At 39.5% G+C, this 19306-nt stretch overlaps 1 protein-coding gene across 1 annotated transcript in view; it reads right to left on the reverse strand.

Annotated features, from left to right (window-relative positions):
• The window catches only part of MID2 (midline 2), a 117187-nt gene that overhangs the window by 31303 nt on the left and 66578 nt on the right, over positions 1-19306 (reverse strand). Inside the window, exon 4 of the mRNA XM_049767566.1 lies at positions 895-1002. Coding sequence (XP_049623523.1) covers positions 895-1002 — 108 coding nt within the window. The remainder of the gene's footprint in view (positions 1-894; positions 1003-19306) is intronic.

A 19306-nucleotide genomic window follows, 5' to 3' on the forward strand; every position in this document is an offset into this window, starting at 1 on the left:
AGACTGGAAGCCTACACATCTTCTCTCCTCAGCTCTTATCTAGAATATATATATATATATGATTCCTAGCTTTTCCTTGCCAGCAATATTTCTTCAGTTTTTCTCTTCCATTCAGGCTACTGCTTCCCTAGTTTAGGTCTTTCTCCACTCATGCCAAGGATCCTTCTATATGCCTCAGAACTTGTTTCTCCACTTCAGTATTGTCCCATTCTGATCTTATCTTTACATACAAAATCATTTCTCGTTTTCTGAGAAATTGAGCTGCTCCTTTAATACCTTTCAGAATAAACTCAAAGTTCCCACAGCGACATTATGGTCCATATATTACTTTGGTAATGGTCTATATGGTCCATGATATTTCTATCATGACTTTTCCCTTTTTCCTGTATGTGATGACTTATAACGTACATACAGGAAAATACCCACATCTAAATGGTACCAGTCAATAAATATTTTTGCATATAGAGACACCCACATAATCACCAATCAGTTCAAGATGTAAAACTTTCCTAGAACCATCCATATTGCTATTATTTGTTTTTTATTATCAGCCCTAAGCCAAGCATGGCTTTTTGTATACCTCCCTCCCTCGCAGCTCATTCTTCATACTTTCATGACCCTAATTTAAGCTGGGATCATTGTAATAATTTTTTTTTTGGTTTTTGGGCCACAAGCAGTGGCCCTCGGGGCTTTTTCCTGGCTCTGAGTTTAAAAGTCGCTCCTGGCAGGCTCAGGGACCATATGGGTTCCAGGGATTGAACCCGGGTCCATCCCAGGTTGGCTGCATACAAGGCAAATGCCTTACCACTGTGTTATCACTCCAGCCCCTGTAAGAGAATTCTGAAATTTGTAAATTCGCTTCTTCTTGAGCCTCATTGAATTGCTGGCCTTTACCTTTGTCTCTTTGATTTTGACAGCAATCATTTGCTTCCTCTGCTGGATGATCTCGACCAACTCGTCACATTCTTCCATAAGTTTTGCCTCATGCATAGCAGTATTCACCTGCCAAGAAAGTCCAGAGTGGTTTTACACAGTGATTGTTGTCTGTGGACTCTACCGGCTCTCAAAGGTTTGGACTGACAGCTAAGCATGCACAACTTCTTCCATACCTCCCTCATCAGATCCACTCCTAGAAGAAGGGTAGAGATGATGCTATTAATGATGCAAGGGCATTGAAGCACCACAGCTAGGAAGCTCTCCGGGCCTCTGGTAGATCATGATGGTTAATGGAAGGCTGGGCAGAAGGACAGATGATATGGGGGCATGTTATTCCCACTGTCAACTCCCTTTCCTCCAGCACCCAGTTCTTCCTGTGGTTCTTTTGAAAAGAGGGTAAGGACATTTAAGTAGGTCGCAGGAAGAGGATCCCTTTCCAGAGATACAATTTTATTATGATAACATTACACCATAATTCCACCATCACAACAAAAACACTTTATTTTTCTTCTTCCCTTTGAATTTTAAAATATATGAAGTGACATATTTTACTTAGCAGTCATCACATCTTCACCAACATTTCTCACCTTGTCCAGCATCTCAAGATTCTTTCCTACTTTGTGACACCACTGACATCAAAATTACTCTACAGCAAATTCAAGAAGATCTTTAAAAAGACAGCATTTGTTTATTCTGGGTCTTCCTAAGGAGTACTCAAGAAGTCTACAAAATACCTGAGCCTCCTGGAAATACCTGACCCACCTGGCCCCAATGGATGATTGAGTACTTTGGACCAGTGTTGTGGTACTCTTTGAATTCAGCAATGCTGTGTACACCTGCATAATATGTGCCAGGGACTGAACTTGGGCCTTCAGCAAGTGGGTCATGCTTTTCCTCAACCCTTTGAGCTATTTCCAGGCCCATCGTTGTTCTTGTCTTATGTATTGATATTTTCCCTCTTTCCCTCTTTCCATCTTGACTCCTATTGAAGCTCCCAGGAGTGGCTAAAATGACAACAGGGGAGCTTCAAGCTGTCCAGGTGTAAACAGCAAGAAAGGTAAATACATGTATACTTAAATCACTAATTTGCCAAGTAATGTATGAGCAGTGTACTGCCCTTGTCTTTCCCATTTCACAGATTACTCAGACTCAGAATTTGGGGGTAAGCTATTTGGGGCCATGGCAGTGGTTTCTAGGAATCAACCTAGGTTCGGTACATGCAAGATTAGAAGTTTCACCCTGTAGCCTTTTGGGGACAGTTTTAGTGAATTGCTTAAGATCAGATAGCTAAGAAGTGGTTAAAAAACAGAATTCAAAGTGAGTTCTGGCAAGTGAAACCTCTGAATTTTGTTGTTCATAGAGGCTTGGGTCTATTTCAGCAGCTCACAGGGCTAGAGTAGCCATATGAGAAAACAGCCATTCCAAGAGATTTATTCAAGGATCACTGAAGTAGAATTCTAAAAGACTGAGGAATACACAGTGGTTTGTTTGAGATTATGAAAGCTTGAGGAGCCAGCTATGCTTCATTAACAAGGCAAAGCAGCATTTTCAATGGCTAGCCTTCTTTGACAGGTTCCTTCAAATCCTCCACCCCCTCAAAGCAACTGCCACCAGTTCTGGGTCTTCACTTTTATCTTCTAAGACTCAGACGGGTCAATTTTCTGTTTCTTAAAGAAATGAAAGAAAATAGTTTGCCATGCCATAATTGTAGTTTTAGTTTATGTCTAATTTTCAGGGGAGAGATTATCAAGGAGATATTATAGACAGCTTTTTCCACTGCACTGCAAAGATTTCACTGGTGTCCTATAATGAAGCAGCCAAGGAAATGCAATATTTTACTTCTATAAGTTTAGTTTTTACAAATAATTTTGGATTATAGTCAAAATATTGTATTTTATACTTGAAAGTTGCTAAGAGAGAGAGTCTTAACTGTCTCGTCACACCAAAAACCCAACCAACCAAATAAATAAATAATGAAACATAACTTGTGAGGTTGTGAGTGTATTCATTGGTCTTATTGTGATAAGCAATAGCTTATTGCAATAGCTTATTATAATAGCATGTGTATCAAATAATCATGTTGTATACCTCAAACTCATGGATTGTTACATGATAATTACTTATCAAGAAAGTTGGAGGGGGAGTTTATAAGGCAGAGTTAACACTCACTGTGAAAGTATGTGAGCTAAAACTTTAATCCAGATTATACTTTAAAAATTAATTTCTCTTGGGGCTGGAGAGCTAGCATGGAGGTAAGGTGTTTGCCTTGCATTCAGAAGGACGGTGGTTAGAATCCCGGCATCCCATATGGTTCCCCGTGCCTGCCAGGAGCGATTTCTGAGCGTAGACCTAGGAGTAACCCCTGAGCGCTGCCGGGTGTGACCACCAAACCAAAAATAATAATTTCTCTTTATCAAATACTTCTGCAATTCATATGGACAACAAATCTCCATGAGTAGCTAAAGTAAACCTTGGGAAAAAAGAAGATAGGTAGCATAAATTTTTCCAACTTTAGAAAACTGTTACACATAATGATAGTAATTAAAAAGGCATAATACTGGAATAAAGAGAGACTCTCAGATCTGTGGAATAGAATTGAATATCCTGAGACAGAGACCCAGATATAGAGCAAGTCAATCTTTATACAGGAGCAAAAACGTGAGGTGGAGCAAAGAAATCCTCTTCAAAAAGTGGTGCTAGAAAACCTGGTTAGCCACATAAAAGAAAATGAAATCAAAACTGTTTCTGACACAACGTATTAAGATCAAATTAAAATAAATTAAAGACCTTGATATCAGGTCATATCAGCACATAGGCAAACTCTCCATGAGATTGAAGCTGAAAGTATCTTCAAGAATAAAACGCCATTGACCAAACAAGCAGAAACAAAAATAAACAAATGGGACTACATTAAATTAAGAAACTTCTGTACCTCAAAGAAATGACCAGGATACAAAGACTGCATACAAAATGGGAACAACTATTCACCCAATACCATCTGATAAGGGATTAATATTTAAGGTATATAAGGCACTGGTATAGCTTAACAAGAAAAAAATCTAACCCCATTCAAAAATGGGAAGAACAAATGAACAGGAATTTCTCCCAAGAAGAAATAGAGATGAACAAAAGGCACATGAAAAAAATGTTCCCCATCATTCATCAGCAGGGGATGCAAATCAAAACTACAATGTGACATCACCTCACACCACAAAGACTGGTACACATCATAAAGAACAAAAAGAACCAGTGTGGATGCAGGGGAGAAGCTACTCTCATTCACTGCTGGTGGGAATGTAGTATGGTGCAGCCATTTTTGGAGAACAATATGAACATTCTTCCAAAAACTAATAATTGACCTTCTATATGAACCAGTAATACCGCTCCTTGGAGCAGTATTTAGGGACCCAAATACACAATGCAAAAATGCATCGGCACTCTTCTGTTCATGGCAGCACTATTCACAACAGCCAGAATATTAAAACAACCCCAGTTCCCAAGAACAGATGAGTGGCTCAAGGAACTGGCACATCTATACAATGGGATACTTGGTAGCTGTTAGGAAAAATGAAGTCATGAAATTTGCTTATACATGGATAGATATGGGGAATATTATGCTGAGCTAAATGCGTCAGAGGTACAGGGATAGACATAGAATGATTGCGCTCATTTGTAGAATCTAAAAAAAGATAGTATGATAATAAAACACAAGGACATTAGAGATGAGGGCCAGGAGGACTTGTCCATGATAAGAACCTCTGCACTCCTATTTTGTCACAGCACTACTTATAATAGCAGAATATGGATACAACCCAAGTGCCCTAGAGCAGATGAGTGGCTAATGAAATCATGATACATCTGTATGATCTATGCCTCTGTTAGGAGAAATGAAGTCATGAAAGTTTCTTATACATGGATGTATATGGAGATGATTATGCTGAGTAAGGTGAGTCAGAGACAGGGGGAGAGTGATAGAATAATCTGTAGGATAATAATAATTTGTAGGATTTAAATAAAATAAAAGATAGTATGGTCATAATATCCAGAGACAATAGAGATGAGGGCCAGGAGGACCAGTCCATGGTAGGAAGCTTGTCATGAAGAGTACTGAGTGCGGTTAAGGTAGAGAAGAGTCCACTATGACGATGATAGTTGGAACTGATCACTCTGGCTGTTTAAAAGGGATAAAGTGATGGGCATGATATCCCTTCATTAACAATAGTGCGAACCACAGTGTCATGGGGGGGGGGGGAGGGAGAGGAGCAAAATGCTTTCCTCAGAGGCAGATGGGAAGAGTGAGGAGTTGGGCGATAAACTAGGGCCATTGGTGGTGGGAAATGTGTATTGATGAAGGATGGTGTACATTCTATGACAGAAGATCAATCATGAACAATGTTGTAACCATGAAACTTAAATAAAGTAATTATAAAAAAGAGCAAGAGAGTACAGTTAGGGCAAAGAAGGGACCACTATGACAACAAGAGTTGGAAATGATCACTCTGGGCAAGAACTGGGTGAGGAAAAGAGATAAAATGATATACATGATATACCCCTTCATTAACAATACGACAAACCGCAGTGTTTTAAAGGGAAATACCGAAGAGAAAGAGAGAGAAAATGTTCTGCCATAGAGGCAGGAAAGGGGCAGAGCAGGAGGGAGTGTGTGAATCAAAATATGGACATTGGTGGTAGAAAATGTGCCCTGTTGAAGGGATGGGTGTTGAATATTGTATGACTGAAACTCAATTATGAACAACTTTATCTGTATAAAGCTTAACTTTATAAACTGTATTTCTGTATATAAATTTAACTGTATATAATTTACACATGTGCATAATTTATATATAAATTGTACATACATTTAACTGTATAAACTTTAACTATATCTCATGGTGATTCCATTAAAATGTATTAAATAAAAATCATCTAAACAACAATTGTGTAACCTTTTAACAAAATTACAAACTGCAAATGTTTAAAAATATCTTTTAAACTACATTTTTTGCCACACTCGGCTGCATTCAGAAATAGCTCTTGGTAGGCTCGGGGGATCATATGGGATGTCGGGGATCGAACCTGGGTCCGTCCCAGGTAGGCCGCATGCAAGGCAAATGCTCTACCACTGTGCTATTGTTCCAGCCCATTAAATCACATTTAAAAAAAAGGCAAGGTAATTTCTCTTGTTCCTCCTTTCTTTACCTCTGTCCACGACCATAATGAGTGCTTTGTATCAGAAAATGAAGAAAAATAGGATCCTCCACTTTACATAAAAGTAAAAAAAAATCCAGGGCTGAGAGATAGTACAAGTAGGAAACTTGCTTTTCACTAGAGCTACACAAGTTCGATCCCTGGACTTCTATACTTGAAAAGGTGGAGAGGAATCTCAAATGTTTGACTACATGTTTTGCATGAAAGAGGCCTGGTTTGATCCCTGGATGCAGCAGCTGTAGATCAAAATTAGACAAATACAAATTGTATATGTTTGTCCAGATTTAAAGAACTGTGAGATTATAATGGAATCCTACTCTTAGTGGGTATTAAAAGGAATTGTTAACTCATTGCTTTTTTTGTCTTAAGGCCACACCTAATAGTGCTCAGGGCTTTTTCCTGGTTTTGTGCTCAGAAGCCACTCTTTTTTTGGGGGGGAGGGTCACATCTGGCAGATCTGAGGAGTTACTGCTGGCTCTGTGCTCAGAAGTTGCTCCTGGCAGGCTCAGGGGACCATATGGAATGTCGGGATTCGAACCAGGGTCTGTCCTGTGTTGGTTGGATGCAAGGCAAATGCTTTACCGCTGTGCTATCACTCTGGCCCCTGAAACAACCCCTATTTTTGTTGTTGTTTTTTTTGTTTTTGTTTTTTTGGGGCCACACAAGGGATGCTCAGGGGCTACTCCTGGCTATGTGCTTAGAAATCACTCCTGGCTTGGGGGATCATATAGGACACCAAGGGATCGAACCATAGTCCGTCCTAGGTTAGCGCTTGCAAGGCAAATGCCTTACCACTTGCGCCACTACTCCAGCCCCCTTAAACCACTCTTGACAGTGTTAGGAGATCCTATTCAGTGCCAGGAATTCAACCAAGACTGGTAACACGCAAGGCAAAGGTATTACCCACCGTTCTAGCTCTCTAACCCACCAACTCACATCTGAAATGGCCTATGTATTCAAATTACCCGACAATCAATTCTTATGTTCTAAAGAAAAGGTTTTGAACCTGAAAATCCACTTAGAGACCAAAGAGACAGTGGAGAAGGTAGATAAAAGCAAGGCAAGTGGGCAACCGGGCTTAATGGCTGACCAAGAATCAATCCCCACACACTCTCTTGAGCACTGAGCCAGGAGTATGCTTTCAGCACCACGAGGAGTGACCCTAATACCCCGTCACTGCCAAATCCCACCTAAGTAAAAGAAGGCTGCTTTAAAGTAGATTATTTTACTTTTACTTGGGGTAGGGTGGACATAGGGAAGATGCAAAACCATTAATACGTTTTTTCATCTCTTGTACTAAAGAAAGTGCAACCTAGGAGAAAAAAATTACTGAAGCACAATAAACAAACTATGATTTGAAGTAGGAAGGAATGGGGACTAAAAGATGATGGTTTTGGTGTGAGCGGGTAGTATGGATGGCTGGGGTGGGGGAGAGGTGGCAGATATTCTCTAGAAATTAAGGCTTTTAGGAAATTGAGTTCAGGGACCCATGGTGTGGGAGGCATACTGAAAGACTGATGTAAACTCATTGTTAGGAATTACTAACAATTTTATTTATTTTACAATTTTATTTTAGACTTCATGTAGCTTCCCTCCATTAATGTTCCATTGAGCCCTTCCCCCACCTAATACTATTCCACTCTCTCCCACATACAGATATATGCTTCTACTAAAGACAAGTTCTAAGTTTCGCTTGCCTTTGGGTATTTGTTGTTTCCTTATTATGTTTCATTCTATACCACCATGAGAAAGATTATTCTGTATCTGTCCCTCTCCTTCTGAATAATTTCACCCAGCATGAAATTCTCCAGTTCCATATACATAGTGGGCAATTACATGTATGTTTTCATAATCTCTTTATCTTTAAATGTCATTATGCACAAATCACACAGCGAAAAATGTAGAAGAAATGTAATCTAGGTTTTTACCTGGGTACAATCTGTAAATTCTCCATTAAAAGAGGCAGATATCTCCTACTGACTCAGAATGCAAAATCATTGGCTCTTGAAAAGGCTGACTAAAAAATCAATTCCCACCTCAACTTTTTACAGATGAAAGGTTGATACTAGCAAGGACAAATGTCTTCCCAGCATAATCTGTCAGGACAAGAATGCAGCTAGATCCTTTAACAGCCCAACATTGTTATTTTCACTCTGTTCCTTGATTGGGGAAGACAACCACTTGCCTACACATCCTTTGGAAGATGGAAAACTCTGTATCTCACCTATTTGCCTGTATAGGTGAAGCTGGAGCAATTTAGTGGGTTACCTTGCATGCAACTGACTCAGATTTGATCCCCAGTACCATTTATGATCCCCTAAGCCCTATCAAAAGTGATCGATAAGAGCAATGTCAGGAGTAAGCCTCGAGTACCACTGGATGTGGCCAAAAACAAAACAAGAAATATGAATATTTATATCTACAAGCAAAAAACCATGTTCATAATAGGTCTTATGGGGACACAGGAAACAAATTAAAAAAAGCTCAGCAACACTTTTTCTTTGTTTTTTGGACTACACTTAGCAATGCTCAGAGGTTGTTCTTGGCTCTACACTCAGGAATGACTCCTGGCAGTATTCAGGAGACCATATGAGATGCCAAGTATTGAACACAGCTTGGCCGTGTGCAAGTCAAATGGCTTACTCACTGTACTATCATTCTGGCCCCAGCAACATATATTTAATGATGAATATTGACAACCATTTGAATGGATCTCAGGATAGCATGATGAGTGATATCAGCAAAACCCAATATGTCACATACTATATAATTCCATTTATATAACATTATACCCACTAAAATATTATAGTGATATTACATAAGAGGTTGTGACAATGCAACTAAAAAGTACACACACCAGCAAGATAGAACAAGGGGCAAGGCATTTGCCTCGCATGAAGTTGACTCCAGTTTCATTCCCAGTATTGCATATGGTTCCCATAACATCAACAGGAGTCATCCCTGAGTACAGTGCCAAGACTAGGCCCTGAGTACTTCAGGGTGTGATCCTGAAACTCACCCCCCAAAGACATAATACTAATATGCTTTTGAGAGATAATCAAGTTACACAGTTGAATGGCAGCAGCTATTACACAAATGTATGGGTGTGTGTAAAATAAATCCCCCAAATTGTGAAGTTATTGCACACGTGTATTTCCACCCCCAGGCAGATGGGGCTGGTGCAGGTAGGGTAGCCACAAAGAAATAATAAGCCAAGCCAGTCAGGAGAGTCCTAGAGTCAGCTTGCTTCTTACCTCGTGATATCTCTGCCCTAATGCACCAAAACCAAACTGCTCTTTCTTTATTAAACCAATACCAATTCACCAGGTGGGCTTTTACATATCAAAGAGCTAGATTTAAAGGGAAGAGGAAATTGTGGGAATGCCTTTGCTTTGGGTTAATAGCTGGGTGTCATCTTATAATTCCACCCTTTCAGTTCCAAATAAGACAAAAAAATTGAGAAAGACTACACAAGTTTTGTTCTGCTTTTCTCCACCAGAGGTGAGAATCCAGGCTCAGAACTTATAAAAGTGGTTGATATTTTGCAACAGGCACAGTAAAACTTGGCTCTAAAAGTGTCAAAGGTTAGATTGTGCATACATATTCTTGAAACAATCAGCTTTTCCATATCCTTGTCTTATACATATCATAAAAATGTTCATAAACATTAGAACCTTTCTGTATATACACTTAATTTGAAAATTCTTAAACATTTTTACACTGAGCACTCTAACATGAGTCTAGAGCATCTGAGTTCCTTTTTCATAGACTTCTCTAAACAAAATCATAAAACCATTTCTGCAGAAATATATATTTTGAAAATAAGTTTGCTAAAACATTCTTATAATGAGCACTGTAAGAAGAGTCTATAATATCTAATTTCCTTTTTCATCTATTTCTGTGAACAAAGATATTAGAACATTTTTGCAGACATCATTTTGAGAATAAGTTGATAAATAGTATAACGAATCAAACATAATAGCAATTGGGAAACAATTACTAGGATAGCTGGGAACTATTAAAAATATAACAACATTATACATTTCCCCAGAACTGCGAAAAATAATATTAAACCACAAGAATTGGATACATAATTATCTGTTTGCAGTGGGGCATAGAACAAAACAGTAGCAATTAAGATCCATGCAGATAGAACGCACAGTTTGACCAGCAATATAATGACTGATGCAAATAGGATAGAGAGATTAACCTAGAAGAAAGTTGAGGGAGTTTCTGAAAGCAGCTTCTCCTCAGCTGGGTTTTGGCTGGGCTAGGATCTTCTATCTTCTCCATCCTCTCCTCCATCTTCTCTTTCTGTGGTAGGCTGCTGGGGTCTTTGGGGGATGGAAAAGCCTTTGGTTCCTGAACCGGCATCTGGGTGGAGGGACCCGCTCCTCTCCCTGCTCAAACAGGGCTTCCTCTTTGGCTTCTACTCCATCAGTGACCTCAATATGCTGCTGCAGATTGGGGAGCCAAGGTCCTCACACAAAGCACCTTTGCTAGAAGAAAGGCAGTGGGCCTCAGTTTCTAGGATGCTGCTCAGAGTCTTCAGCTCTCTATTCTTCACTGCCTGCTTCTGTTCTGCCTAAGGGGGCCTCTGCCACGTTCAGAACAGGGACCATGTGCACCATGTTCTGGTGGAAGGCACCGCACACTCAGTCCAGCTGAAGGAGATTGTCCTGGTGATTATCCAGGCAGGGAGATGGTCAGGTCACTCACCATCGTTGGGGTCTTCTCAGGTCCTCGGGTCCCTGTTCTGGTGCCAGTTGTAAAATAAATTCCCAGAGTTGTGAAATCAATGCACATGAGTATTTCTACCCCCAGACAGATGGGTCTGATGCAGATAAGGTAGCCACAAAGGATTAATAAACCAAGCCAGCCAGAACAGTCATGGAGTCAGTTGGCTTCTCGCCTTGTGGTATCCACCCTAGCGCACCAAAGCCAAACTGTCTTTCTTTATTAAACCAATACCAGTTCACCACAAGGGGGGTGGTCAAGTGATCCAGGTGGGTTTTACATATCAAAGGGCTAGGTTTAAAGGAAAGAGGAAATTGAGGGAATGCCTTTGCTTTGGGTTAATAGCTGGGTGTCATCTTATAGGTGTGCTCAAATTCATGAAATGCTATACCTTCTCTTACATCCATAAAATGGAGATTGCTTAGGAGTGGAATGAGAAAAAATCAAGTGCTTATAAAAACGAAGTCTGTAGGTTAGTACAATGTTGTAATATGATAATTCACTGGTTTTAACAGATAATTATGTAGGATATAAACAAAAAAGAAAATTATAGAAGTCCCTATATTTTAGACAGGTCTGGTGAACCAATGTTTATGACAATTCTTGAAGTTATAGCAAATACAACCTTACGTCTTTGTTCAAACAGCAGCTCATCTCACATTCCACTCAATAACAGTTTATTTCTAACTACAAAATTAAAAGGTATGATAAAAATATACTTATTCTGCATTTCCTAACAAATTTGTTAAAGTTTTTTATTCACTGTTGTCTGTCTGGCATAATGTAGAATCTCAGTAAATATTTGCTGAATGAATCTGAATTTGACAAATCTGAAATAAAGATATTTGTTTTGTGGGGCCAGAACGATAGCACAGTGGTAGGGCATTTGCCTTGCATGCGGCTGGCCTAGGATGGACCACAGTTTAATCCCACCGCTACCCATATGGTCCCCCAAGCCAGGAGTGATTTCTGAGCACATAGCCAGGAGTAACCCCTTAGCATCACTGGGTGTGGTCTGAAACCCAAAAATATATATATTTGTTTTGTTTTATTTTGTATTGGGACCACACCCAACTGTGCCTAAGGCATATTCTTGGCTCTGTGCTCAGTAATGACTCCTGGAGGAGCTTGGGGGACCATATGGGGTGGTAGGGTTCGAACTTGTGCTAATAACATGCACAGAAAATGCCTTAAATACTGTAAAATGACTCTGACCACAGGAATAAAGATATTATTTTTAAAACTAGACTATCATTCATAATGAGGAAAAATTTTCTTAATTTCCTGTTTATACAATTATTCAAAACAGCCATTTATTATATAATTTACATTATAAAATATTTAGAAAGATTTCATAATGATTACCTAGGAAATCCTAGGAAATAATGATTACTCAGGAAACTACATATTCTGAACGGTTCCTTTCCTGTTGTTAAAAAAAGAAAGAAAAGCAATGCCTTTCCTGGGTTATTCTTATGATGCACAAAATTGTACTTCTAACAGCTAGCCACTAGAGGGAAGGATTTACTCAATTTTCCTTTCTTAGTATGTATTAAGTACAAGTCATGGGCTGGGTATAAAAATTAAACAGGACAAGGTGCCCACACCCAAAATATATAGTCTGGTAAGGAACAAATTGGTATGAAGAAGTATAATGTCACCATGGTATGCAATAAATGCTCCTAGTACATAGGATGAGAGAGAGGCCTGGATTTTGGGGGGTGGTTTCTTAGTGGTGATGCCTGAGCTGACTCAAGAAATGAGCAATAAGGGGGGGGTATAGATAGGGCAGAGAAAAATGTAAGTTCTCTGAATGCAGGTGAAATTATCACTGTGCTTTTATTGTTGTTTTCCCAATGCCTCGCAAAGGACACTCACTTTGCGTATGGAAGAACTCAGTTTGAATTTCAGTTCCACGTATTTCAGTCTCCAAGCACTGCCACAAGTGATCCCAGAGGAGACAGCCAGGAATCAAGCCCTGAGCACTGCTGGGTATAGCTTTCCTGCGTGTGTGTGTGTGTGTGTGTGTGTGTGTGTGTGTGTGATGGTAAAAAGGGCATGCTAATGCACAAACACTGGAGTGAAATGATTGTGACCCCTGTTGAGCTCATCTACAAGCATTGCAACTGAAGAATTCAATCTCTGGTAAGAACCATAGCTGAGTGTGTGAACACCACATATGGTGTGTCACTTCACAGTGAATACTACAACTAAATATGTGAGCACTACAGTCAGATGAGTGTCCATGAGGCCTGGTCATTTCAGCAGCATCTAGTGAGGTAAGGGAATGGGAGGAAAGAAGGAAGGAGAACATGCTAGACTGATAGTCAGAGTCTAATCAGTGGTCCTCAAACTATGGCCCGCGGGCCACATATTGTATTTGTATCTGTTTTGTTTCTTCATTGCAAAATAAGATCTATGCAGTGTGCATAAGAATTCGTTCATAAGTTTTGTTTTTACTTATAGTCAGACCCTCCAATGGTCTGAGGGGCAGTGAACTGGCCCCCTGTTTAAAAAGTTTGAGGACCCCTTGGATCCTTAAAATTTTTATTCTGAAGGTGACAGGGATCTACTGAAAAGTTTGTGGTAATAAAATGACACGTATATTTTTGGATTTTTAGAAAGCTCTCATCCCACAGAAAAGTGGAGAATAGACTGGTAGGGAAAGAAAAAGTGAAAGTAATCTTAAAAATGATGGTTTCCCAAATAAATGAGGCATGATTAACTGTTGCTGCTGTAAAGAAGCAGAGAGAGGCCTGGAAACATAGTACAGTGGCTAGAACGCATATCTTGCAAGTGGTTGACACTCTTCAATCCCTGGCGCTCATATGATCCCTCCTTAAGCACTACCCAGAGTCCAGTGCCAAGAGAAAGCCAGGCTGAGTGTGCTCCCCAAACAAATAAAAAGAGAAGCAGCTGCTAGTTCAACAAAGGAAACAAGACAATTTGGAGAGTCCTGGCTAGGAACAGACTAGATATAGTCTGTATATTGAAACACACAGGGAATCTTTTATACTCTGACAGTTAAGAATTCTCATACTCTGAGAGCTGGACAAAGTGGGCAGGGAGCTTGTCTTGCAAGCCAGCGACCCAAGTTTAATTCCCATCACACTGCATGCCACCAAGAGTGAGCGCAGAGTCAGGAACAAGTGTTGAGCACTGTTAAAGAATTAAAAAGTAATTATTATTCTAGGAATAAGTCTATGAGAACCTGCTCACTAAAGCAGTGACTGCTTTAGTGCAACCCACAAGTAAAGCCTAGGGTAACCTTCAAGCTCCGCCGAGGGACCCAAAGAACTTCAAGTTCTGTGACTACATCTCTCTTCACAGGCCCCATTTACCTCATGAGTTGGCACAGAGACAACAATTAAATTATGCTCTTAATCAGGGAAAGGGAGTAAGGAGGCTCTGGGGAAGAGACTGGAGAGGCTATCTTGGTGAAGATGGGGTGGGTGTTAGAAGGTCAGAGATAGTGCACAGGAGTGAGTTTAAGAGACACAGGATTGAGAATGATTCCCTGAATGCCCTGAGTGGGATCCTATCTCAATTGAACCCCAAGCCCAAGTTAAAATGGGCACTAGTTCTAATAAAGGGCTTTTAAATTAGCTGCAGCTTGGTCCTGCTGCTTACTAACCCTTTATGTCGTGGTGGGAAAGCAGCCTAAAGAAATGAGGTTCATGCTGGTATCTAGCCTCAGGGTTTTCTACATACTTACTGAATGAAATAACAGAAATAAAGAGCCTAATATGTCTTCTGGTACATGACAGTAAACGAACTGGGATTTTAGTCCTACTATGATGATGCTATGATGATACTATGATGACTATTATGGTTCTAAGCACTATAGCTTCTACACTTCTCTGAAGAACAAATAAGCAGGCAGTATTTTATCATCCTGTTTCATTTTTATTCCATCTCTCAATATTGTCTGCTTTGAATTCTGGAATACAGTGACTCACAATTGACTTTTCTCTAAAATGACAATATCTCCGTTTTGAAAATGTTTCTCCTCCCACTGCAATATGTAAACCTCATTCCCAAATGAAGTTACTGCCACTCTGCCAGACAGAGCTCAAATGGCTTTTGCTAGCAGGAACCCTGCCACCACCTACTGCCTTTACTTGGAGCAGAAGGCTGATGCAAGGAGAGAGATCCCCTGTTGAATTCTGACAAATACCGATTCGATTTCACATCCTTGCTTTGGCTGGCCTGAGCTTGTTCTTCTGGTTTTTTTGTTCTTGTTTTTTTGCTCTGAGATTCCCCATAATTAATATAATTCCCCAGGCTCAGAACCCAATGATATTAGGTTGAATCTAGAAGAAATAAGTGTGCGTGCAATGAAGCTATCTAGTACATCCCTCCCTTTGAAAAATGTGATCCCATAATTACATTCGCTTTGAGTCTCCTCTATAGTGCTCTCCCTAGGCAGAGGACCCGTTATACCCTATCCGCAGAGCTACAAGCAAACTAGAGCACTAGACTTTTGAAAATGAGAACAATCAGTGCTGGCGGGGATGTGGAGAGAAAGGAACTCTTATCCACTGCTGGTGGGAATGCCGTCTAGTACAGCCTCTATGGAAAGCGATATGGAGGTTTCTTCAAAAACTGGAAATTGAGCTCCCATTCGACCCAGCTATTCCACTCCTAGGGATATACCCTAGGAGCACAAGAATACAATACAAAAACCCCTTCCTCACACCTATATTTATTGCAGCACTATTCACAATAGCCAGGCTCTGGAAACAACCAAGATGCCCTTCAACAGACGAATGGCTAAAGAAATTGTGGTACATATACACAATGGAATATTATGCAGCCGTCAGGAGAGATGAAGTCATGAAATTTTCCTATACATGGATGTACATGGAATCTATCATGCTCAGTGAAATAAGTCAGAGGGAGAGAGAGAGACGCAGAATAGTCTCACTCATCTATGGGTCTTAAGAAAAATAAAAGTCATTTTTGTAACAATCCTCAGAGACAATTAGAGGAGAGCTGGAACACCAGCTCACTCCATGAAGCTCACCACAAGAGTGGTGAGCACAGTTATAGAAATAACTACACTGAGAACTACCATAATCAAGTGAATGAATGAGGGAACTGGAAAGCCTGTCTGGAGTACAGGTGGGGGTGGGGTGGGATGGAGGGAGATTTGGGACTTTGGTGGCGGGAATGTTGCACTGGTGAAGAGGGGTGATCTTTATAGGACTGAAACCTTATCACAATCATTTATGTAATCAAGATATCCAAATAAAGAGAAAAAAAATACTTGTTAGTGGAATGATTAAGATTCATCTTCTCACATACAATCCCTGCTCTGGAGAGCAGGATGTCTGCCACTTAGGCTGTCTGCAGTACTGATGAGGGAGGACAAAAAGCAGTTGCCAAAAATATAAATGAAGAATGTGGTTTTCTTTTTTTTGGGGGGGGTGTTGGGGCCACACCCGGTGACGCTATGCACTCAGAAGTCTTTCCTGGCTTGGGGGACCATATGGGATGCCGGGGGATCGAACCACGGTCCGTCCTAGGCTAGCGCAGGCAAGGCAGGCACCTTACCTCTAGCGCCACCGCCCGGCCCCAAGAATGTGGTTTTCTGAAAGTGTTACTGAGGTTCGAGATAGGGCTTGGTCAGACAAGAGCATCTAACTATCCCATCCAGATGGATGACTGTCTTATAGTGTGAAATCTCCAAAAAGAGAAACATATACAGGAAAGTTTGGATGTTTATAGTTGTGCATATGGTGACAATAAGCTATAAGATAGAGCAGATAGATGTGTGTGCCTGACCTGCATTCTTGCTCAGACCAAAAAAGCTACCTTCTGAATCTTTTTCTTTTTCCTTATCAGTCTTCTCTTGATTTTTTTCTAACTTGATACACTGATATAAACAAACAATAGGTATGAGAGGACACAAAAGATGGTTTACTTTGTTTACTTCCTAGGGCTCAGAGTTCAGTTCTTCTCTTTAAGAAATTAAATAGGTTCTAGAGAAAATAAAAGCAGAGAAGAAAATTCAACATGCTGGGAAGTTCCAAAGAACTAATGATCTTAATACATTGTTACTGTTAAAGAAAGCACTTGTGCACTTGTTATAGCAATAAGGTTTTTTTATGGTTTGGATCAAACCATTTTCAGATATATTTACTAGCCATAGTTCTATGAGACAAAAAAGACCTGCAGTACTGCCTGCATCTTATAAACAAGGAAACTTAGATTCAACAGGCAAGGTGAATTATCAAAGTTGTATAAGTGATGTGAGTAGCAAGTCATGGGCTTACAACTCAACTAGATTTTCTAATTTCAAGGCTAGAGTGCTGATGGACTACTTTTGTTCCATATTAACCATAAAAGTAATCTTAGCCTTTTATCACTTTCTTTGTAATTATAGTTTTTTAAATATATTTTTTATTTAAGTAACATGATCATAGTTGGGTTACAGTCACAAACAGAACACCCCCCTTCGCCCGTGTAACATTCCCCCTCCCCCTTCCCATCCCCTGCCTATATTTGAGACAGGCATTCTACTACAGTTATTTGTTTTTAAGTTCAGTAAATTGTATTTTTTCCTTAAAGGATAAGAGTAAAAAATATAGTAAAGGTGTGATAGTAGCAATCGCCGTTGTTTGCATAGGTCCAGAAAAATATGGGGAAAACAACAAAAAAAATCCTTGGCCTGATTACAAGAAGGCCTCACCCCAGAAGTTTATTGGCATAAGACCGACTCTGGGTTCTTAAAAAGGATTTTCAGTCACAAGTTTCCACTTCTTTATAGCAATTTTTTCTCCTAGGAAGGAACAAAGTATAGTAAAAATCTCTAGGGATTCAAGTCAAACAACTCAGACTAATTTTCAGCTTTGACACCTTGGATAAATTAACAGGTTGGAATCCATGTCTCTGATAAAATAAAATATCTAAAACAAAAATATCTAAAAATGTTTTAAAATATTAAAAAAAAATCTCAAAGGCCTCTAATAGATACATGAAAAAGTGTTCAGCACCACTAATCATTAGGGAAATCCAAATCAAGACAGCAATGTTATCTCACACCAGTGAGAATGGCACATATCAAAAAAACAGTAGGAACAACCTGTGCTGGCAGGCTGTGGTGAAAAAGGAACTCTCATCCATTGCTGGTGGGAATGTTGTCTGGTTCAACTCCTCAGGAAACTTAGAACTGAGCTGCAATATGACTCAGCGATTCCATTTTGGGTATCTACTTCCAGGACTTAAAAACATTGCTTCATAGGACATATGTACATCATTATTCATTGCTGTACTCAGTACAATAAATAGCTAAGACATGGAATCAACTTAGGTGTTCAATGACAACGAGTGGATTTGATTTTGAAGATGTGGTACATATATACAATGTAATGCTAGCAGAAGCTGCAAGTAATGCTGAAATCATGCAATTTGCTGCAACTTTTTTTGGAACTGGGGGAAAACATGTTGAGTGAAGTAAGACAGAATAAGAAAGACAGAATTCCCCTGACTCAATGTTAATATGTACTTAAAATACTACTGTGAAAGATATGTAAGTCAATATGGTCAAAATAAAAATTATAAAAAAAAGAAAGACAGAGGATGATTTTACTTATCTTTAGTATGTAGAATAACTGGATAGAAAAATGTAATATGTAAATGGGGTGCCTAGATCACCTAGATCACTCTTGACCAAATGTCTAGGAAGGACAAGAGAAGGAAAAAAATCATGTTAAGAAGGAAGAATGTGAGAAATGGAAGTAATGGAGGAGTAGGGATCGAGACTTGGGTTATATTGGTGATGTGGAGAGTGGTAAAACTATATGTCGAAAGCAAGAATTAATTAACACTGAGAACATGGGATTTAAGCTGCAATCACTGAACTTTATAATATATTTGCCAGGGTGCCAGGCAGGAGATGGGAGAGGAGAATTAGGGATTGGGAGTGATGGAGTATGGGAACACTAGTGATGGAAATCTGCACTGCTGGTGGGATTGTTGTTGAAATATTATATGCCTAAAACTCAACTATCAATAACTTTGTAAACTGGAGGTCTTTAAATAAATTTTTAAAAGAAAAAATATCTCAAATGTAGTGAGAATACAGTGAGTAAGATGCTTCCCTTGCATGCAACAGATCCAAGTTCTATTCACAACACGCCCTAATGTCCCTTGAGCACTTCCTGGAGTGATCCCTGAGTTCAGAGCTAGATTTATATCCTGAATACTGCCAAGTGTGGCCCAAATACAAACAAAAATACCTAAAAGGTTGCCAATGAGACTTAAGTAAGATAATAGAAATAAAGATCTTAGCATAACATTTTAATGATGTAAGAGATAAATATTGATTTTTTCCTCAATATGCCTCACCTCAACTTTCTACTCTAGTTTGATTACATCTAAAGTGAGTTGAAATTCAGGTTTTGATTGTCTATATATCAGT

Source organism: Suncus etruscus, chromosome X (genome assembly GCF_024139225.1).
Source record: "Suncus etruscus isolate mSunEtr1 chromosome X, mSunEtr1.pri.cur, whole genome shotgun sequence".
Classification (NCBI taxonomy): domain Eukaryota; kingdom Metazoa; phylum Chordata; class Mammalia; order Eulipotyphla; family Soricidae; genus Suncus; species Suncus etruscus.